The sequence below is a fragment of the Stigmatopora argus genome, chromosome 19 (assembly GCF_051989625.1).
Source record: "Stigmatopora argus isolate UIUO_Sarg chromosome 19, RoL_Sarg_1.0, whole genome shotgun sequence".
Taxonomy (NCBI): Eukaryota; Metazoa; Chordata; class Actinopteri; order Syngnathiformes; family Syngnathidae; genus Stigmatopora; species Stigmatopora argus.
Window position 1 is genome coordinate 4,568,936 of NC_135405.1, and position 22,619 is coordinate 4,591,554.

Genomic DNA, 22,619 nt, shown 5'->3' on the forward strand with positions numbered 1-22,619 from the left:
GGATAGATATAACTTCCAATCATATCATTTCAGAAGTCACTGTGGTCCAGTGGCAAAGACAATGGGTCAGAACTTCAGGTGGACTCAAGTTCAAATCAGGAATGAGTTCAATTCCTCTCTTTGCAATTCTCAAATTGTTTATTTAGGTAATGAAAAGGATAAATATAACTTCCAATCACTTCATTCCAGAAGTCACTGTGGTCCAGTTGCAAAGACAAACGGTCAGAACTTCTGGTGGACTCAAGTTCAAATCAGGAGTGAGTTCAATTCCATTCTTTGCAATTCTCAAATTGTTTATTGAGGTAATGAAAAGGATAGATATAACTTCCAATCACAACATTTCAGAAGTCACTGTGGTCCAGTGGCAAAGACAATGGGTCAGAACTTCAGGTTGACTCAAGTTCAAATCAGGAATTAGTTCAATTCCTCTCTTTGCAATTCTCAAATTGTTTATTTAGGTAATGAAAAGGATAAATATAAATTCCAATCACTTCATTTCAGAAGTCACTGTGGTCCAGTTGCAAAGACAAACGGTCAGAACTTCTGGTGGACTCAAGTTCAAATCAGGAGTGAGTTTAATTCCATTCTTTGCAATTCTCAAATTGTTTATTGAGGTAATGAAAAGGATAGATATAACTTCCAATCACATCATTTCAGAAGTCACTGTGGTCCAGTGGCAAAGACAATGGGTCAGAATTTCAGGTGGACTCAAGTTCAAATCAGGAATGAGTTCAATTCCTCTCTTTGCAATTCTCAAATTGTTTATTTAGGTAATGAAAAGGATAAATATAACTTCCAATCACTTCATTTCAGAAGTCACTGTGGTCCAGTTGCAAAGACAAACGGTCAGAACTTCTGGTGGACTCAAGTTCAAATCAGGAGTGAGTTTAATTCCATTCTTTGCAATTCTCAAATTGTTTATTGAGGTAATGAAAAGGATAGATATAACTTCCAATCACATCATTTCAGAAGTCACTGTGGTCCAGTGGCAAAGACAATGGGTCAGAACTTCAGGTGGACTCAAGTTCAAATCAGGAATGAGTTCAATTCCTCTCTTTGCAATTCTCAAATTGTTTATTTAGGTAATGAAAAGGATAAATATAACTTCCAATCACTTCATTTCAGAAGTCACTGTGGTCCAGTTGCAAAGACAAACGGTCAGAACTTCTGGTGTACTCAAGTTCAAATCAGGAGTGAGTTCAATTCCATTCTTTGCAATTCTCAAATTGTTTATTGAGGTAATGAAAAGGATAGATATAACTTCCAATCACAACATTTCAGAAGTCACTGTGGTCCAGTGGCAAAGACAATGGGTCAGAACTTCAGGTTGACTCAAGTTCAAATCAGGAATTAGTTCAATTCCTCTCTTTGCAATTCTCAAATTGTTTATTTAGGTAATGAAAAGGATAAATATAAATTCCAATCACTTCATTTCAGAAGTCACTGTGGTCCAGTTGCAAAGACAAACGGTCAGAACTTCTGGTGGACTCAAGTTCAAATCAGGAGTGAGTTTAATTCCATTCTTTGCAATTCTCAAATTGTTTATTGAGGTAATGAAAAGGATAGATATAACTTCCAATCACATCATTTCAGAAGTCACTGTGGTCCAGTGGCAAAGACAATGGGTCAGAATTTCAGGTGGACTCAAGTTCAAATCAGGAATGAGTTCAATTCCTCTCTTTGCAATTCTCAAATTGTTTATTTAGGTAATGAAAAGGATAAATATAACTTCCAATCACTTCATTTCAGAAGTCACTGTGGTCCAGTTGCAAAGACAAACGGTCAGAACTTCTGGTGGACTCAAGTTCAAATCAGGAGTGAGTTTAATTCCATTCTTTGCAATTCTCAAATTGTTTATTGAGGTAATGAAAAGGATAGATATAACTTCCAATCACATCATTTCAGAAGTCACTGTGGTCCAGTGGCAAAGACAATGGGTCAGAACTTCAGGTGGACTCAAGTTCAAATCAGGAATGAGTTCAATTCCTCTCTTTGCAATTCTCAAATTGTTTATTTAGGTAATGAAAAGGATAAATATAACTTCCAATCACTTCATTTCAGAAGTCACTGTGGTCCAGTTGCAAAGACAAACGGTCAGAACTTCTGGTGGACTCAAGTTCAAATCTGGAGTGAGTTTAATTCCATTCTTTGCAATTCTCAAATTGTTTATTTAGGTAATGAAAAGGATAAATATAACTTCCAATCATGTATAGGCGGGCCGCCTCGTGGTGTAGTGGGTCAGTCACCTGCCTGCGACATGGGTGTCGAGGGTTCACGTCCCGGTGTCGCCAGTGAACAACTGTATGGTGTCGGCAGTCAGCCGAAGGCTGACCGGAAATATTGTTTTGCTGAAAAAAATGACTAAGTCTTTATTTGAATGAAAAAAGAATTACCCATTTACTGAACTACTAGTGTAGTGATTAGTCAAACGAGAGCGGGATTCGAACCCCATTTCCCACATGGGAGTCAAATCCACTAACTTGAGGTCTGTCTGACCCATTGTCTTTGCCACTGGACCACAGTGACTTCTGAAATGAGGTGATTGGAAGTTATATTTATCATTTTCATCACCTCAATAAACAATTTGAGATTTGCAAAGAGTGGACTTGAACTCACTCCAGATTTGAACTTGTGTCCAACTTCAATTTCAACCCATTGTTCTTGCCACTGGACCACAGTGTCATCTGAAATAATGTGATTGGAAGTTATATTTATCCTTTTCATTACCTCAATAAACAATTTGAGAATTGCAAAGAGTGGAATCAAACTCACTTCTGATTTGAACTTGAGTCCACCTGAAATTCTGACCCATTGTCTTTGCCACTGCACCACAGTAAAGTTGGAAGTTGTATTTATCCTTTTCATTACCTCAATAAACAATTTGAGAATTGCAACGAGTGGAATTAAACTCACTTCTGATTCCCACCTCATGTTCTGACCCAATGATTTTGCCAGTGGACCACAGCAACAACTAGAAGGTGAAGAATCAGAAGTCAGATTTATTCTCCGACTCTCTTAGCCTTACTTGCTATGTCATTTTTTAAAGAAAAAAAGCCTTACTATACTATGTCGTTTTTTAAGAAAAGAAGCCTTACTATACAATATCGTTTTTTAAGAAAAAAAGGCTTCCTCTACTATGTCGTTTTTCAAGAAAAAAAGCCATGCTATACTATGTCGTTTTTTAGGAAAAAAAGCCATACTATACTATGTCGTTTTTTAGGGGGGAAAGCCATACTATACTATGTCGTTTTTTATGGAAAAAGCCTTCCTCTACTATGTCGTTTTTCAAGAAAAAAAGCCATGCTATACTATGTCGTTTTTAGGGGGGAAAAGCCATACTATACTATGTCGTTTTTAAAGAAAAAAAAGCCTTACTATACTATGTCGTTTTTTAAGAAAAAAAGCCATACTATACTATGTCGTTTTTTAAAGGAAAAAAGCCATACTATACTATGTTGTTTTTTAGGGGGAAAAGCCATACTATACTATGTCGTTTTTTAGGGAAAAAGCCTTCCTCTACTATGTCGTTTTTCAAGAAAAAAAGCCACGCTATACTATGTCGTTTTTTTAGGGGAAAAAAGCCATACTATACTATGTTGTTTTTTTAGGAAAAAAAGCCTTACTATACTATGTCGTTTTTTAAGAAAAAAAGCCTTACTATACATGGTCTTTTTTAAACAAAAAAGCCTTACTATACATGGTCATTTTTTAAGAAAAAAGCCTTACTATACTATGTCGTTTTTAAAGACAAAAAAGCCTTACTATACTGTGTCGTTTTTAAAGAAAATAAGCCTTACTATACTATGTCGTCTTTAAAGAAAAAAGCCTATACTATGTTGTTTTTTAAGAAAAAAGCCTTACAATACTATGTCATTTTTAAGAAAAAAAGCCTTACTATACTATGTCGTCTTTTAAGAAAAACGCTTTACTGTACATGGTTGTTTTTTTTAAATAAAAAAGCCTTACTATACATGGTCATTTTTTAATAAAAACCCTTAATATACATGGTCATTTTTAAAGAAAAAAGCCTGACTATATATACATAGTATTTATTTATTTTTTAAATAAAAGCTTTACTTTACATAGACCACTTTTTTTTTAAAGAAAAAGCCTTACGATGTCCAGCCATTCAAGTCATTTTGCATGCCAGCTTTACGTTTGTACCAAATCTCGGGGTATTCTTTGCTCAGTTATGAAGCACGTCTAATAAGATGAATAAATATTTGACATTATCGTCGACAAGGAAAAAGAGTGTCGCCAAACTTTCGTCAAAACATATACGTATTCCAATCCATCAATTATTGTTCTATAGCAGTATATGATAGAAACATGGCCACATTCTTGCATTCATCTACAGACCCCAATAGGACCAGACAGAATTTAAGACCAGTAAAAGACCACCTCAGGGGTCTAACAGTGCTCCCTGCATATGCGGTGTGGCGGTCCTGCCCAATGTAACAGTCAAATGACGCTGTTATGCTTTTCAATAAACATAAACTCGATATGTACATATGCACTGTTTAGTAATACAAATTTGGACACCAAAAGAATCACCCACCGTTGTTGGCCATTCCTTTCATCATTACTTCAGCCTGAGCAAACTCGAAGCCCACGTCACTAGAAACATCACTTGATGCATCAACGTCCAACTCTAACTGATTCGTATTTATGCAGGATTTCTTTTTAGCTCTGCCTTCTTCGTCCTCATCTCCTGTGTGGACCAAATGCTTGGGGAGGTTAATCCTGTTGGAGTGCAAAGTGCAAAGATGTTAGCAGATAGGAAAAACAAACAATATCAGGCTTAAGTTTGTAGACAAAATAAAATGCATTAATGACTTTAAAAAGATCTACACATAAGAAAATGTCAAACCTGAAGAAGTGGTTATTTCCCCACAAGATCCGATCCCCATGATGAAGATGAACTGGACCGGTGACCACGGTTCCATTCACCCATGTCCTACAAGGAACAAAATATTGATGTGTAATATTTCCTACGCATCATAGTGAAAGACTCATCTCATCTCATCACATTTTCTGAACCGCTTTATCCTCATAGGGTCGCGGGGGGTGCTGGAGCCTATCCCAGCTAAGAAACCCATGCAGGCCCGGCTGGGGAGAACATGCAAACTCCACACAGATGGACGTGACCTGGATTTGAACCCAGAACCCCAGAGCTGTGAGGCCGACACGCTAACCACTCGCGGCACCAGGCTGCCTAGTGAAAGACCAGTTTTATTGATTATTTTTCATTATATTTTTAAGCATATTGGCAAAAAGCAGGTATTTAAAATCGAAAGTTAAATATTATGAACTGGACTCTAATTTATGCAAGGTAAAGTACAGCAACAAGGAGAATAGGAAAATACATAGACTCATTTCTAACATATGTGCGTATTCTAATTGACCATATGCAGTGCCATTGTAGGAAAAGTGTATATTTGCACTATTCCCTTAGGGACCATGAACGTGTGGTATATTCGGCATGTGATTCTCACTTGTGGAAAGAGCACTTTATCACCAAACTGCAAATCAGTTAGCGGCTTTATGCATATTGCGCATGCAGCTGACGTCCCTACACACACACACACACACACACGCACATGCACACTATCATAGTAATCTATCATGACTTGCTCACAGACTCAACAGGTATCTTGTGACTGGTTTACTAGAGAATAGCAGGTCTCCAAAATATCCAAAGGTTTGCACACAATATGTATCCTTGATACAATCATAAATTAGCGAGCCTTCTCTACGTGTAATGCTTATTTAACATTACTACGATATGATTATATCTTTCTGCATTTAAGAGATGGACAACATCAAAATATATATATGAATAATGCTCCATAAAAATAACTTATTCAGTACATACCGAGCATTGCGGTGAGGTGTGATAACTACCCCATCGTTTTGTGTGATATCAATAACGCAGTGCTCTGCTTGGATGGCCATCCCACACAATTGGATGTCTTGTGATTTAGATGAGCCTACACGCGTGTGCTCCTAAATATGTAGCAAACAGAAAATATAGAGAATAAGACCAGGAAAATTAACTCAAACAATACAGGTTATTCATGATTATGCATTTTATATTTGTACATAAGTTCAGCACCTTTAGGTAATACACAAGCAGCTCATTGAGGGCAGGATCAGCATTCAAGTTGACAAGGAAGCACTTGTCATCCACTACTCTGATACCAGAAGACTGCAGGGAAATACCCAAACTCTCCAGCTGCTTCTGACGCTCCTACAGAAAAAGAATTTTTTTTTTTATTGTTGCTCTAACATTTTTTATTCAGGTACCAGTGGTTCATACAATGAAACTTTGCTCTGCAGTGTTTGTTACCTGTGCAATAGACTCTGTCTTTCTGAGTTTCTCCTCCCAAGTCACAGTCATCTCTTGGATAAGTTTCTCTGACTCTTCCAGACGATCCTTCAACTCGGGGGCTTTCATAGACTGTAAGCAATAAAATATCATTTAGAAGTAAATTAGCCATCAAATTGAAATTAAAATGCTTTATACACACATGGACTGAAGTGGGATACATAAAAAAATAAAAATAAAATGCCCTCTTCTAAATGAATTGCCATTACTTCTGTCCAGGTGTATACGTATAATACTGAATCATTCACAAAACATTGGCTAATGCCAATATTATTTTAATTATACATTTTAGTTGTAGAATAGTTTTATTGAAAGTAAAAGCAGGATATAAAACCTCGGCTTCTGTGAGCTGCTCCCTCAGTTTCTCTACTTCCTCTCGCAATTCTCTGATAATCCTTGCATTGGGATCTTCGTTGACCACAGCGTGGTTGACAATGCTCTTGGCTCGGTCGGCATAGCGCAAGGTGGATAGAGTCTCGTCATAGTTGTCAGCTGCTGGGCTGATGGTAGCCACCATGGCTGTGAGGCTGTTTCCCCCCAAACTATCCTGGCGTTATAATCACAACAATTAGGAATTAAATATACAACATCAAGACCAAGGACTGCAATATATCTATTTCTGGACAGTGTAAAGGAAAAAAGGAAAAATAGATTTTTTTAAAAATTATTTTTCTCTTGATACCTTGAGCAGCCAAGTGAGAACTGAATCCCTGTAGGGAACAAACTTGCTCCTGTTTTTCCCTGCACCTTGATCTGCTAAGGCCGAAATAACCAAACCCAATGTACTGAGAGACCTGCAAGCAGGCACACAGAAGCAAAAATGTGAATCAAACTAGTGTAATATAAGAAATGTTTAATTGTAAAGAAAATTCATATACAGTGGTACCTCGACATACGAGCAATTTGAGATACAAGTAAAATTTTGAGCAAATATTTCTCTTGAGATACGAGACAAATTTTGATATACGAGCAGACAGCGGACGTGAGAGGCTGCTCATAAGAACATCATGGGCACTGTCTCTCTCCCCACAACTCCCTCGTGTAATGTCTCTGTGGTTGCAACTCCCTCGTGTAATGTCTCTGTGGTCGCAACTCCCTCGTGTAATGTCTCTATGAGCACTGGGCGGAGCGTTGCATTTTTTCAGTGTTTTCCCCCCCCCGTTAGTCAGTGCAAATGGCGTATATACTACTTCTCGTTCGCAAGTGGTCGTGCGTTATCCTTTTGTGAGGACATTTATGTGCATCATTTTGGGAATATTTTGAAGGGAATACAAACGCAAACAACCCTCGATAGGTTGCATCTGAAAGCCAGGGTGGAGGCGGGCGGGGCAAATAGAGGGAGAAGAAAGGTATCAAAATTTAAAACAAAATTAGAATTAAGTTTGGTGTAAGGTTAGATTAAAGTTATTTTTCAGTGTGTCTGCATCGTAATCCAAGTTCATTAAAAGTTCATTGTTTATGTTATGTTACGAGCGCGTTCCCGTGCAAAAAGTCTCCCCCTATCTCTGTCACTTTCTTTCCCTTCCGCAAAATCTGTCTAATTTTAATATACTATTAAACATATTTTAGTAATATTGAACCACTAGTTATTTGTTACTTTGTTAATAGATGGCGAATTAGAACAAATAAAAATGTTTTTCCAATCCAATATCCCGTTTTTGGTGTTTTTTCAGAAGGTTGGAATGAATTAATTTGTTTTTAGTTCATTTCTATGGGAAAGGTTCATTTGAGTTACGAGAAAATCGACATACGAGCTCAGGAACGCATTAAGCTCGTATCTAGAGGTACCACTGTACAATAATTCCATCCCATTAATGGTATGTATGTGTACTTTTTTTTTTTTAAGTCTCTCACTTGTTGATGTTGCTGCCTTCTTTCAGTCTCTCACCAGCTGCCCCAGTCTTAGCTGCACGCTCACTTCCTGCCAGGTCCACTAGACTGAGCTTGCTCACTTTCTCACCTTTTGTCTGTGAAACACAACAGTACAGGGAAACATAACAGTTAATAAATAATGTCAATATATCCCCAACGATTATTTAACAAAACAATAATGACTGTATTCAGAAATGAGCATCTCGTTAGCCATGGTGAAATTGACATGATGGAAATGTAAACGAGGTCATTTGTTGGTTTTGTCATGCGTCTTACCCCTGACTTTAGGTCCATTAGAGTGTGAGTTAAGATGATGTTAAACACAGCATGAGATCGGCTGCTCTCTTCATTCATGTTTGTGGCGGCCACTGTACGAGATTTGTTTCCTTCTGACATCAGAGACTCAATGTCCTGTCAGAAGTGATAGAAAGAATCATGGTTTCTTTGGTTTGAGATCAGAGAAGCAACATTATTATGGTGACAGTTTAGTAATGTAAAAAAATATTTGTAACCTAAATAGTAGTATCACTTCAAAAATAAATAAAGCCATACAATTACATGGATATATATATATATATATATATATATATATATATATATATATATATATATATATATATATATATATATATATATATATATATATATGAGTGAACTCACTTTTTTCATTAACAACATATAAACTGAACGCAAATAACGTCAAAACATTTGAGAGGATAAGAAGTAAGGAAAATGAATGAATGAATTAATTTCATATGAAAGTTTAATAAACATGGTATCTAAAGCTGTCACAATATTTACTATGTCAACTTATGTTCCGATATATAAAAATCTATTGTTGGCTATTTTAATAATCGACTTATCATTCTACATATAAAAAATGGGCAAATTGTTTTTCAGGTTAAAATAAAAGGCGTCAACGTTCATTGGCACTTGGACATTCTTTCTCTCTGTGAGCAAACAAGCTCTTTGTTGGAGGTAGGACTCATGCACATATACACAGAGGGGATGTACAATACTGCATATTGTGGCATCGATCTAGTCCAAGTGTCTACAGAGCCAGTATTGTTCATACGTGCACATACGACACAGACACTATTTAATATTGGAGGTAGATGCCTCAAATCTCATTCCATGAACTTCAAATGTTTTTAATGATTCATTTATGTTGTAGGATCATAATAGTGGGATGTGCGGTATAGCAGTATACTATTGTCTATTGTGAAGGCATGCCACACTTTGACAATTACAAATCTTAAGAAATACCCCAGCTTTGTATGCATATGTAAATTAATTATCAAATTATTATATTACAACCGCTAATCATTGCTTTACCTTGTAGCTAGCCACAGCCAAGCGTGACAGTCCATCAACATAAGGCCCCAAAACATTGTGCTCCCTCACCCTTAGGGCTTGCCGGTTACTATAAGAAAGACAGAATAATTAAAGATGCTCTTCTACAAATACGCTATATACCACTGTTATCATATATAGTTAAGGTTGCCACCTCCCTGAAAAAACAAATTAGGGGCACTTCATTGATAGAGTAGGCCAATACTTTCATATTAGAAGTGTTCTTTGTTTTTTTAATTATTCAAAGCTTTCTTTGTATTTCTGTCTGTTTTTTTTCTAATTACTGTTTATACCCTTCATAGCATGAAAATATGTTTAACAAGCATTGGGTACCTACCATGTTATAATTCTTCAGAGCAAAGCATCATCTATATGGACTGTTATTATAACACTATAACCTATCATATTACTATAGTAGGCAAAAATACACTAAAATAAATATTTATTAAATGAAGAGCTCAGTCTTGAGCATGAGTACCCTCTAGCGCAGGGGTGGGCAAACGATTCCACCAAGGATCATAGTGGTGAGGGTTTTCGTTCCAACGCATAAAAAGGACAACTTTTCACCAATCTTGTGTCCTACAAGTGCAATTAGTGGACTCCATTCTGGTGCTTGTTGTTTTCTGCAGAAATCTAATTGGTAAAAGTGTCTGTGCTGGATCGGTTGGAACCTTACCAGCATTTGTTATCCAATTTCATGATAAAACTGGAGAAAGCCTGTCCCTTGTAAGATCAATAAAGGGGGCATACTTTTCTTTCTATAAATATGGGATGATTCTGTTTTTCAAGGGATGATTGGCCCATTCTCAGATTAGTAGTTGTGGATCGGTTTTGTAAGTGAAGGGAAGTAAATGTATACTTAACTTAATAAACAGACTTTCTCAAAAGTACAGTTAATACATTCCATTCAGCAATATGTACACAGTCATCTGACCTCATTTTCTGAACCGTTTTATCCTCACTAGTGTCGCAGGGGGTGCTGGAGCCTATCCCAGCTGACTTCGGGCCAGAGGCGGGGGACACCCTGAATTGGTGGCCAGCCAATCGCAGGGCACAAGGAGACAAACAACCATTCCTGCCTACACTTTTTCACAATTTGGGAGGAAACCGGAGTACCCAGAGAAAACCCACGCAGTCATGTACTAATATATTTGTAAAACATATCTAGCACTACAACAAAATATGGATTATTCAATCAACTGTGTTTATGACAAAAATGGGTGTGGTGCTCTTGAGACACACAGCACTTTGAAGATATACTGTACACAAGTCAGCAATTTTACTCACCCTTTAGGGTCAAGCAAGTCTCGAACCTTCTCGTTGTAAATCTCCATGTAGGAGACTTCAATAGTGAAGCCCTCTCCCTCGCGACTCTCCTGGACAGTCCTGGAGAACAGGGAGCTGCAGAGGCGAGGGATCAAACCAGGCTGCTCTGCTGAGCCCATCATGGTGTAAGACTTCCCAGAACCTGAACATGTTATGGTAAGAGTCACATGCAGTGTTAAGCATTCAAAAAATAATAATAAATAAATACCGAATACCAATATTTCAAAAAGGTTTTCATCAATCACAGGACAATTTCTCTAATCCCCCAAATTGTAACTGCATAGATTATTGTAAATCTCTGTGCTAGAGATGTCCTCGATCAGAAATCGTCTTTTTCAGAGGATGGGAATTGGGTAAAAAGATTGTGTTTTTTATTTTTTATTTTTTTAATATAACGTTTTGCTATGGCAGATAATGTACACCAAAGTAAAATTGTACAGAAAACATTTATATATGTACTTAAATAAATCAAAATAATAATTTAAGATTGATTCATAGTTCAAACTATAGTATATGAAAAGCCCAACAATAAGATAATATTTCTTAAATAGGGAAAAGTAATGCAGACAAGTTTGAATGTGTTGTGTCATGGGAAAAACAAAATTTGGGTGCTGATTTGTTGACATATCCTGTATGTCAATCAAACCCAGGCATGCTTTTTGAGAGTGGTTTTAGGGTAAAGGGGCTCTGACGGTGGTTCCTACGAGAAAGCTTGACTAGTTTACTTTTGTGTCAGTCCAAAGAGAAAAACAATAACGAGGAAGGATGGACAAACTACTGCTCATTTTCCCCCCTCAAATGAGCACGTGAACGGCTGGCACCTTCTTTGAGATGGATAAGTCACTCGCAATCGACATATTGGCAACTCTGAACTAGAAAGACTCTTAATACAGCCCCAATTCCATTCAGAACCAAAGAAAAGCAGAACTGCTGTTACATGTGAAGTGATAGTGTACTGTCATTTAAATATTGAGCCCATTTATTGCACAAAATCATCAAATGATTATCTGAATCCTCCATTCTGAATCATAGCTTTTTCTCAACTGTCCTTGCCTGTTTGCCCATAAGCAAAGATGCAGGCATTGTAACCCATGAAGGCATTGTCCAGCAAACTGTCTCCAAGGCACTGGAACACTACTTCTTGACCTGTAAGTAAACAATGAAACACATAAAATCTTCTCCATAATACAAACTGCCAATTCAAGTTCATTTCAAAGGTAAATAAGGAGGGCACGTTCAATAAAGATAGTTTTTCAGTATGTTTTTCCCTGAGAGTGTGGCTGAGTTATTATTTGTTTCCTGATTTTACAAAAATATGTCTAAGATTAGACATGGTGCATTTTCTACTCTTTTTTTACAGTTAACGCGTGGCTACATCCTTGTAGCAAAATAGTCCGTATCTTTCCCTTACGCCATGAATAGTTCAGCGCTCAGCCAACACTGTGATGAGATAAGTATAAGAAATGAGTCACCAGGCACAAAAGCTAAAAACAGAACAGAGACTGATAAAAAGCAAACCTGCAAACTTGTCTTTCTGGGATTCATCCATGGACCAGAAACAGTGATCATAAGCAAAAACCTAAATAAAAAAATATGACATGGGAGGGATTAATTCTTTCAGAACTACATAGTGTTTTGAAAAAAAAATGGATGTGAGATATAGTTATTTGATACTAACCTTTGGCTGATTACTGATTGAAAACAGTAGAAGAGATAGAAAAAAATTAGTGATGGAGTGTAAATGAGCTTAATATATTAAACATATATACACATTATGAACTAATATCAAATACAGTACATTGGAAATCATGGAAAATATTTAAAAACATAAAACTACAGGTATTCAGGTAAATTTACATTCAAACAAATGCCAATAGTGTATCATATGTGTTATGTATTGTATTATATTTTTAGGCACCAGTAAATAGCTTTTCTGAATGATCACAGAAAGTAATTGATGTTATTTCAGAAATACATAAAATTACAGACAATAGCTACGTGTATTCAAAGTATGAATTATTGTAACCACTCAAGTGTGACTTCAAATGCTAGTGTGGTACAGTAGAGTATTGGAATGTAAGTTAATGTTTGATTCCTAGACTTTAACAACTTTCATGGTTATTAATTTATTCGCAATGCCTCTCGAAGGCTTGTCTGATTGTCAAAAATCAAACAAACTGGATTTTCCGTTAAAAAAGCTTTCAGTTTGAAACCAACTGTCATGATAATCCTAATAATGGAATTATTTCAAACCCTCATGGATTCATACCTGTCAACCTCTGCCGATAACTGCCCTTATAAATGATTATGATTCCCCTTACAAACCCCCCAAAAACCTTACAAACACCGTACGAGTCGTACGGTGTTTGTAAGGTTTTTGGGGGGTTTGTAAGGGGAATCATAATCATTTATAAGGGCAGTTATCGGCAGAGGTTGACAGGTATGTGGATTCAAATTCTGAATCTAGTCAAATGAGGAAGAGCACCAGATATAAATTGGCCAGCCAATGGTGTATATGAAACACATTCCGAGTATACATAACAGGGGCAATAGGGGGAAAGAAAACAGATAGATCAAATTAAGGGTTTGGAAAAAGAAGTAACCATGGCCACCCATTGGCCGAAACAAGGCCTCTCTGTGTCAGATTTATAGGCCTATGAAAGAGCAACATTAAGCCTCATCCTCTCATGGGTTGGCAAGGACATTCCTAAGATAGCTGGCAGTGGATCCAAGCTCCAAGGAGTCATTAAATGGCAGGGAGAAAGAAGGTAAGGGCGAGCAACCAAGTGCAACATTATTATCAGTTCAACTAACCCACAGAACACTAAGAGAGCATTCCTTTACGACAACATAAGTAAGATGCACAACAGTGCCTAAATTGGGCTATGTAAGAATTGTGATAGAATTAAAGATCGTATATAGCTCTTTCAAACAAACATGGTTATCATGAGCAAACAGAGATAAGAGAGAGCAATTACAGTTTCATATCCAGTACACTTCCTCAAAGGATGATAAGCATTACAAACTAACTTCAAGGCTAACTTCCAGTACATCCAGTAAAAATATACAGTGGTACCTCGACATACGAGTGCCCCGACATACGAGCAATTTGAGATACGAGTAAAATTTTGGGCAAATATTTATCATGAGATACGAGACAAATTTTGATATACGAGCATACAGAGGACGCGAGAGGCTGCTCATAAGAACATCATGGGCACTGTCTTTCTGGTCGCAACTCTCTCGTGTAATGTCTCTACGAGCACTGGGCGGAGCGTTGCATTTTTTCAGTGTTTTTTTTCCCGTTAGACAGTGCGAATCGATCGCTAATACGAGGATCATATACTAATTCTCGTTGGCAAGTGGCCATGCGTTATCCTATTGTAAGGACATTTGTGTGCATCATTTTGGGAATATTTTGAAGGGAAGACAAAAGCAAACAACCCTCGAAAGGTTGCATCTGAAAGTCAGAGTGGAGGCGGGGCAAATAGAGCCAATCCGGGAGAAGAAGGGTATCAAAATTTAAAACAAAATTAGAATTAAAATTAGTGTAAGGGTAGATTACATTTATTTTTGAGTGTCTGCATCATAATCCAAGTTCATTTAAATTTGTTTATGTTATGTTACGAGCCCGTTGCCGCGAAATCTGTCTAATTTTAGTACTATTAAACACATTTTAGTATACTATTAAACCACTAGTTATTTGTTACTTTGTTAATAGATGGCGAGTTAGAACAAATGAATATGTTTTTCCAATCCAATATCCTGTTTTGGGTGTTTTTTCAGAGGGTTGGAACGAATTAATTCGTTTTTAGTTCATTTCTATGGGAAACGTTCATTTGAGTTACAAGTAAATCGACATACGAACTCATCCCGGAACGAATTAGGCTCGTATCTCGAGGTACCACTGTATAATAATTTTAGATTGGAAATTAAGAAAACAGTAACAAGGCTTAATTAATTCCCCCCCTCCTGAACCTTTGACACCACATGTGGCTATCAAGAGTACTATAACATTACCACCCCCTGAGGCTCACACAGCTATTTGGCCCAAGCCGCCACACAGGAAGCTGACAAAAGCAAAAAGCTAAAACCTAAGCTACGTGTGTATTAAATGACTGCATTACAACCACATTTCTGCTACAGTTTGGCTGCTAAACACATTTTGAATACAAAACAATGGGAAATTACAGTAGATCCTAATTAAGCCCATTAATTGTTTTTTGTTTTATTTTTTAATCTTGTGCTTTTATTTCTAGAAGACTGTCTGAATCGGCTTGAGAGAAAAAAACTGGTAAAACCGGTTAGTGTGGTACCTACTGAACATGCATGTCAGGGCAGACGAGACCGGATGACACACAAAATTGCACCACATGCCTACATAAGTAAAGAACATCTGTATTTTAACAAAATTGGCTTTTTGTAATATCTTTTGATAGTCTTTTACCAAATGAGCTAACCTCAGCCTCGGAACATCTACTTTACTCATGTATTGCTTGGTTGCCTGGTTTAGAGTTGTTTGAATCTTTGTTAACAGGTAATTTACAATAGAGAACATAAAGTGGGCAATGCAAGAAATATATGTGCTCAGCCAAACCCAGTTTGCTTTGGTATGCTCTGTACAGGACATCATAATAACACTTCTGAATCCCAGATCGTCAACTACGAAGATATTTTGAGCAATTCCATGTTAGGGAAAAATAGCTCAGAAACAGCAACTTTATATGTGCATGGTTGTTTCGTTGACACCCGTCCTAACATAATATCAGAAAGTGCTATCACAATGATGCAGTCAAATTGCTGTATACGACAAAACCACAAATTTCTTTAACAATGCAGATTTTTTTTACAGCACACTTCAATTACAACTAATTTCGAAAATGTACATGGGAAGGAACAACAATTGAACAGAAAAGGAGGACAAGCTATTTAAAAGCAATTAGTAGGCAAACACTGGTGGTCCATTGAGATTAATCAAGAAATAATCCTTTTATTAATTATTATTAAGAATTACATTCTCTCATTCTATAGTCTATTGTGAATAAGGACAGTCAACAAAACTTGCATTATCTCAAGTTCCACATCAAAAATATATAATTAAAATGGTGTTTAATTCTGAATATGGAATGTTGTTAGTATTTTCTCCATTCTTTTCAAACAAGACTGGGCAGTACGAGGCACACCCTTTGTAAAGAGAGGCATGACCTAGGAAGAAGGTGAAGGTAGAGGATATTCGCTTCCTAATGCAACGTTGGCTGCTAACCAGACACGCTGATTACAGCCTGTACTATACATGCTGTGCTGGCAGAGTAGAGAACAAGGTGAACTATTTTTTTAAGAAAGTTTCTGGCAAGGCATTTATGAATATTAGTGAAAAAGGATTAGGCACTTGCTCTTACAAATGACGTCATAATTCTCACAGTATTGAAAATGCCTAAACCTACAGCATATATGTAGTTGTCTCTCCAATGTGTCATAGTATGATATTGACACAAAACAGGTAATTTTAGGAAAATGGATAGATATGGGCTTCAGTCTTTTAATTTATTTTTTTGCTTTTTACTCATTACTTGATGATTGTGGTATTCTTTTTCACTCACCAAGCATATTTAATTGGATATATCCCCTTAAAAATGTTTTTTTTTAATTGCAATATTAGAGATTTTTTTTTTTTAAATTGGCCCATTTTGAGTGTTCATAATAATTTGTATATATATATTTATTTTATTTTTTATTTATTTGTTTATTTTTAAATATATGAATTATTTTTTTTATTTGGTTTGTTTTTTACTTACCGAGGGTCTCCTTTGCTCAAACTTGCAATGGCAGGGTGCAATATTGTCTGGTTTCCTTCCATTTCTATCACACATTTTGTTGAGAGGTCTTTTTCTGAAAAGAAGCATTGAAAATGGAAAAACAGTGTCAAAATATATTTGTTTCAATTATTAACGCTGTGGGTGGCCCGGTGGAACAAGTGGTTAGCTCGTGGGTCTCAGAGTTCAGGGGAGGAGGGCTCGATCCCAGGTCGGTCGTCACTGTGTGGAGTTTGAATGTTCTCCGAAGGTTTTCTCTGGGTACAATCTGGTTTTACCCCCACATCCCAAAAACATGCAGGGTAGGCTGGTTGAACACTGTAAATTGCCCCTCGGTATAAGTGGGAGCGTGAATAGTTGTCCGTCTCCTTGATTGACTTGGCCAACATACCCTCTAAGATGCACAACTGTGCAATTGCACACTGGTAGCACACTCTCAGCACACAAGAAAACCTATCCAGCGCAGTGATCGCACTGTAAATGAATTAGATATATATACACTAATCCCTCGTTTTTCACGGATAATGTAGACCAGACATAGCCGCGGTAATCAAAAAACCACAAAGTAGGATCACCCCTATTATTACTACATACCATACTACACGTTTTCATGCCTATACGAAAATATAAGTACACAAGTACAATTCTCAAGAAGTGTAATTATTAAATATCAGTTACAGGCATATGAAAAGACTATAATGTATTAATATGTAAATATAATCTATAAAGTTTTAAAAAGTAAAAATAGTCAAAGTGTAAGATATGTCATGTTAAAGATTTGTCTCATTGGGAGAATTTTTGTAAGTTTGAAGGATATTCTAATATTTGATGGTCCTTATATCATCTTTTTTAACATTCATCTTCCATACCGCCCATCCTCGAAAGGGTTGCGGGGGTGCCAGAGCCTAAGCCAGCTGTCGTCGGATAAAAGGCAGACTACACCCTAGACTAGGCGCCAGTCAGTCGTAGGCCACACAGAGAGACAAACGACCATCCGTACTCCCAATCATACAGCCACCAGAAGGAAACGAGCACCAAAGTCAGGCGAGTGAACCTCTACACAACAAGGCGGCTCCCCTATATCATCTTTCCTGTTTAAGTTGTCATATAAAATCATAAAATACAATTTTTTCTAAGGCAACATTCAGTCCACTTACAATTTAGCCAAACTAGAACTACAACTACGGGTCACTAAAATGCAAGAAACTATCATTAGCATATGAACATCTATTTGATAGTCGAAAGCCAGTTTGTGCCCGTGTATTTGACTGTTTTAAAGTTGCTCTCGTCAAAGTGTAAGATTGCTCGTGTTAAAGATTTGTCTCACTGGGAGACGTTTTGTCAGTTTGAAGGATATTGTAATATTTACTGTTCCCTATAGCATCTTTCCTGTTTAAATTGTCGTTTCATGTGCTGTTATTTTTAATTGCACTGCTCCTTTTTTGTGTGTGGGTGTGTCTGCATTCTGCCAATTTACACATTTGTCTTCAATACTTTATTGGGCTGCTCATAGCTTTTCCTTCCTGTTCCTTCTGAATGTGCCCAACCCAAAAACTCTCTCAACTTAACAGTGAGGAATAAAAAGCCCAAACAGGTCTTAGTGGGTCGAACAAACTGCAATTTACAATCACATGTTGTGTTTGACCAGCTGGTTTTGTTACACAGGCAAGTACATTTTGCAAACCCAGAATGACACAGGGTTTTTTTTTGTTTTTAATTCCCACAAATCTCTATAATGATCCAAACAAAAGTAGTAAATGGACCATCTGACACCTCAATTCAAATCACCTTGTAGTATTTATACCTTGTACATTCAGGATGTGGTAGAACTCCGCCTCTTTCATTACATGACTTTCCAATGAAACAGCCGCCAGCTTGTCAAACCGTTTACAACAGCATGCAAACTTTTATTTATTGCGATTGAAAAGAACAATGGAAAATAGTCCAGGAAGGCCAATAGAACTGGATGGACATACAGTCATACCTCTACTTACGAATGCCTCTAGGTACAAAATTTTCAGGTTACGAAAGCTTTTTGTATGTAAAGAGTGCCTCGAAATAGGAAAAAGATCCAGGTTACAAAATCCCCCAATAAGTAAATGCATTCCTTATCCGTTATTTTATTTGATAATATTGTCACATGTGCATTGATTCTCACTTTAGAACCTCGTTACACTCTACTGGGCTATCATTGGCTGTCTCACAGCAACCCTATATGTTTCTCTAACCCGATGTCTGCTTAAACTTATGCTTGGAAGAAGCTGTGGCCACCGAGTGCCTTCGACACACTCACAGTCGAGCCTCAACCTGAACCGCAGTGGGCGAAATTGTGTCGCAGGGGTAGGCGATGGGGCTTGTGGTCAGTAGGGAGGACCTTGACGAGTTGGTCGAGGGGCACCAAAACAAACTCTCAACGGAGCAGGAGTCAATGCAACGCTCGGCAATACATGAGGAATTCAACGAGAAGGCAGCGGAGGACGAAGCAGCTACCATTCCAACAGCACAAATCAGAAAAAAACAGGGGAGAAACGACCTTTCCAACTTCGTGGAAAAAACATCCTGAAAAAGCTTTCACAAGTCGTGCAATCGCTCACTTTGATGACGTTTGTCTTGTGCATTTTAGAAACATTATTAAAAGTTGTCAAAGGCAATTGTCTTTATATTGATTTTCTAAAAAAAAAAACGTCTGTCGACAAACACCAGGGAAACTTAAATCCAAACAGCTGAGAAGCAGGGGCAATAGATAAAGTGGGTGAAACATTAGATCCCAAAGAAACCATAAAACGTTAATGAAAAACATTAAAAATTCAATATAATTATGTTTTGAATTCTTCATTTTGTTTATTAGATGTGTGTTCATGTGTTTGTTTCTGTCTGCTCTCTCTTGTCTACCGTTAGCTTCCTCTTGTTCCCCTGCGTTTCAACACGGACAGATTTTGTATGCTTGTTATTCCTTTTAAGACATTAATACATCGTTTTCTTATAATTTTCTCAGAATTTTGTGTTTCCCACATCTTTCATAAAAAAATTGGGGCACTTTGACCAATTTGAGTTGGTAGTTGTGTGAGGACAGTGGACTGAATTAGAGAATTTACATATAAAGTACTGCTCTACTTACGCAATATTCAAGTTACGAAAAAAGGTCTGAACCAATTATTTCGTAAGTAGAGACTACTGTATTAAACATATTTATACACTCGGGCGCTAAATCATAAATTCGTACATGGTGACTGTGTGTGATATTTCAACTCACCTCTCCTATTCATTGGTCGTACACGGACAGCGACTTTAACGTTGGAATTATTGAGTTTGCTGTCATCCATGGTTGATGTCTGACCTATTATGGAATCATAAAGATAGTTAATTTGAAAGTTCCAGTCCAGTCAACATCGTTAATCCCCGCCGTGTTTGCGTAGTTTGTCCGCCAAGCAGGTACGACGCGAATTTATGACAGTATACTTGCTTGCAGCTGTACTACACTTTCTCAAACAAAAGCTACACTACAATTTTAATGAAATTATTAAAGAAATAACTACGTGGAGGCACACAGACAATACACATGTCTCTTTCACTTAGCCAAGGTCGCTTCGAGAGCTGGTTGACAAACATACGTAACTATTTTTAAATCGGATTTCTAAAAAATTAAACGAAAGTGCCTCTCTTTCTCAAATGGAGCTTCCTTTATATTTGTAGGTGTTTTAAAAGTCACTTACGGTGGTCCGCAGGAGACTGCGTGGGTTCGTCCACCTGTTTGTATTTCCTGAAAGTTCCGGTAAAGATCCGTCAAGCCATCTCTCACCTCGCAGCTCAAGGGATTTACTGCGGTGAGATTTAGCAAGCTACAAGTTACCAGTACACACCAGATCTATAAACCACCTGTTCAACTGCTGCATGTGTCACTTCATCGCCACCCTATCTTTCTGTGAGCTGTACAAATCTGTTAGTATTTACCTTCTCAGCAACCTTGCCACCAAGACAGTGAGAAACCAGCCACTCGTACTTAAAAGATCTTAAAATGACTTCAGTAGAACCATTCTGTTACCTAAAATCTAGAATACTTCATAATGAATGTATCCACTGATATTAAAGTTTTATTTTAATATCCACTACCAGAATGTTCATCATAATGTGTCGCAAAGTACAATGTGTATATAAAGCGAAGTTTACTCTCCACCCATGCCAATCCACACACGTGCGTCAGGTGAAATGAATAGAAAATAAAGCAATGTGTACTTTAGATTAAACTTTATTTATTCTTAATATATACAATCTATTGTTATTTATTTCTTTATTTTATTTTTTAATCTAGCCATTATATACAATCCCACCGTATTTTTTCCTTAATTAAACCACTTAATGTATTTCATATTTGTGCTTCTCTGCTTGAGTATGTGTGACATTTGAACTATATATCGTGGGAATAAATAATATATGTCGGGGGTTCAGACTCCCCCACCGAAAGAAGGCAAGACAAACAGAAAAAAAGGCAGTTGAAAACAATTTATAAACCAGTTTTGTGTGTTGAGCACATAAATATTGTTGAACTGTCTTGTTTACGTTATTTTACGACAGCAGCGATTGCTGAACGACAAGCCGTGTTCAGATGCAACGTGGATGTTTACAACATAAATTTGACACATACATATAAAGTTAGATGTCTGATGTCCGTCTTAAACTAACGGGTAATTACGTTATCAATTTCAGGCCATTTTACAGCGGGGCCATTTGAGAAATTATATAAAGGCGTGTGTACTTTGAAATCTACGGAAGACGATTAGGGCCACTGAAGAAAATAAATAAAGGTGGCCAAGATGCTGACACAACAGTCAAAGTAAAAATTGAATAAAGTCAGGATTCTGACTACCAGCGAGTTAAACAGATTTTACTGGAGAAATCCACTCTACTTTCTGTTGCAAGATGGCTGCTCACTACGTACGCTGCCGAATCCATCTTTAAACATCCATCCACATATATATGTGATATTTATGGTTGACAACATTCGCCTACACGTGAACATGCCTGCCTGAAGTTCTCTACTCCACAAAGTTTGGGCTGCTAACTTTTACAAAACAATGGGGAAGCCAAAGAAAAAGAGTGAGTTTCCCGTCATTTGTTTGTAATATATGTCTAAAATCGCTATGACTTAGCTCATTGCTATGGCTAACCTCATCTCATCATCTATTTTCGCTGCAAATAGTTATAATTATGTGTATCGGTCTGAAGTTTAACTCTACATCTTTAATAGAAAGCCATCAATCAATGTTTCGTGGCCACGGAATTATCTCGTGCTAATTTCTATGGATTATGAAGTGCTGGACTCGCAATTGCCACTACCCATTGAAATTTGAGTGTAATATTGCTCTTGTGAAGTTGCAATTTGTTCCTAAATGTTTGTCCTGGGAAATCTCCGAAGGTGATCTTAGTCGAGCTGAACTGATGATGATGACAATCGCCGATGTCATCAAACAGCTGGTTGAAGCCCACGAAGATGGAAAAGACATCAACCTCAACAAGTGAGTAACACGTTAAACTAGGGGTGCTTTTACCTAGATCGCAATCTACCGGTAGATCGCACAACAATAAAATTTGGATCTCTCCCCTCAGTTTTCTTTGCTAGGCTCTTATGAAATTGGCATGTCCGCAGTCAGCTTTTAACATGAATCGAGATTGGATTTTCACCCCTGTTTCATGCCTCTTCCATACATATTGTCTAATGTGAGGTATAAATCAACATAAATAATGGCTGAGCTTTGTCTGTGGCCTGTAAAAAAATGTAGACCGTGGAAGGTTAATTCCTTGAAAAGTAGATCTTGAAGGAAAAAAGTTTGGACACCCCTCCCTGCATTAGACAATATTCATTCATTTCC

The 22,619-nt window shown here is 37.2% G+C and overlaps 2 protein-coding genes across 2 annotated transcripts in view; one reads left to right on the plus strand and one right to left on the minus strand.

Annotated features, from left to right (window-relative positions):
- LOC144064506 (kinesin-like protein KIF13B) overlaps window positions 1-20,952 on the minus strand; it is a 47,209-nt gene extending 26,257 nt beyond the window's left edge. The window contains exons 1-18 of the mRNA XM_077587118.1: window positions 20,704-20,952; window positions 20,466-20,571; window positions 20,006-20,089; window positions 16,735-16,828; window positions 12,618-12,630; window positions 12,458-12,518; window positions 11,993-12,085; window positions 10,901-11,081; window positions 9,596-9,683; window positions 8,537-8,671; window positions 8,243-8,355; window positions 7,071-7,182; window positions 6,723-6,935; window positions 6,350-6,460; window positions 6,116-6,250; window positions 5,876-6,006; window positions 4,871-4,957; window positions 4,559-4,743 (exon numbers count right to left, since the gene is read on the minus strand). Coding sequence (XP_077443244.1) covers window positions 4,559-4,743; window positions 4,871-4,957; window positions 5,876-6,006; window positions 6,116-6,250; window positions 6,350-6,460; window positions 6,723-6,935; window positions 7,071-7,182; window positions 8,243-8,355; window positions 8,537-8,671; window positions 9,596-9,683; window positions 10,901-11,081; window positions 11,993-12,085; window positions 12,458-12,518; window positions 12,618-12,630; window positions 16,735-16,828; window positions 20,006-20,075 — 1,822 coding nt within the window. The 5' untranslated portion in view covers window positions 20,076-20,089; window positions 20,466-20,571; window positions 20,704-20,952. The remainder of the gene's footprint in view (window positions 1-4,558; window positions 4,744-4,870; window positions 4,958-5,875; window positions 6,007-6,115; window positions 6,251-6,349; window positions 6,461-6,722; window positions 6,936-7,070; window positions 7,183-8,242; window positions 8,356-8,536; window positions 8,672-9,595; window positions 9,684-10,900; window positions 11,082-11,992; window positions 12,086-12,457; window positions 12,519-12,617; window positions 12,631-16,734; window positions 16,829-20,005; window positions 20,090-20,465; window positions 20,572-20,703) is intronic.
- Window positions 20,953-21,633: 681 nt separating this feature from the next.
- Window positions 21,634-22,619, plus strand: part of elp3 (elongator acetyltransferase complex subunit 3) — a 41,693-nt gene continuing 40,707 nt past the window's right edge. Inside the window, exons 1-2 of the mRNA XM_077587871.1 lie at window positions 21,634-21,846; window positions 22,166-22,265. Coding sequence (XP_077443997.1) covers window positions 21,825-21,846; window positions 22,166-22,265 — 122 coding nt within the window. The 5' untranslated portion in view covers window positions 21,634-21,824. The remainder of the gene's footprint in view (window positions 21,847-22,165; window positions 22,266-22,619) is intronic.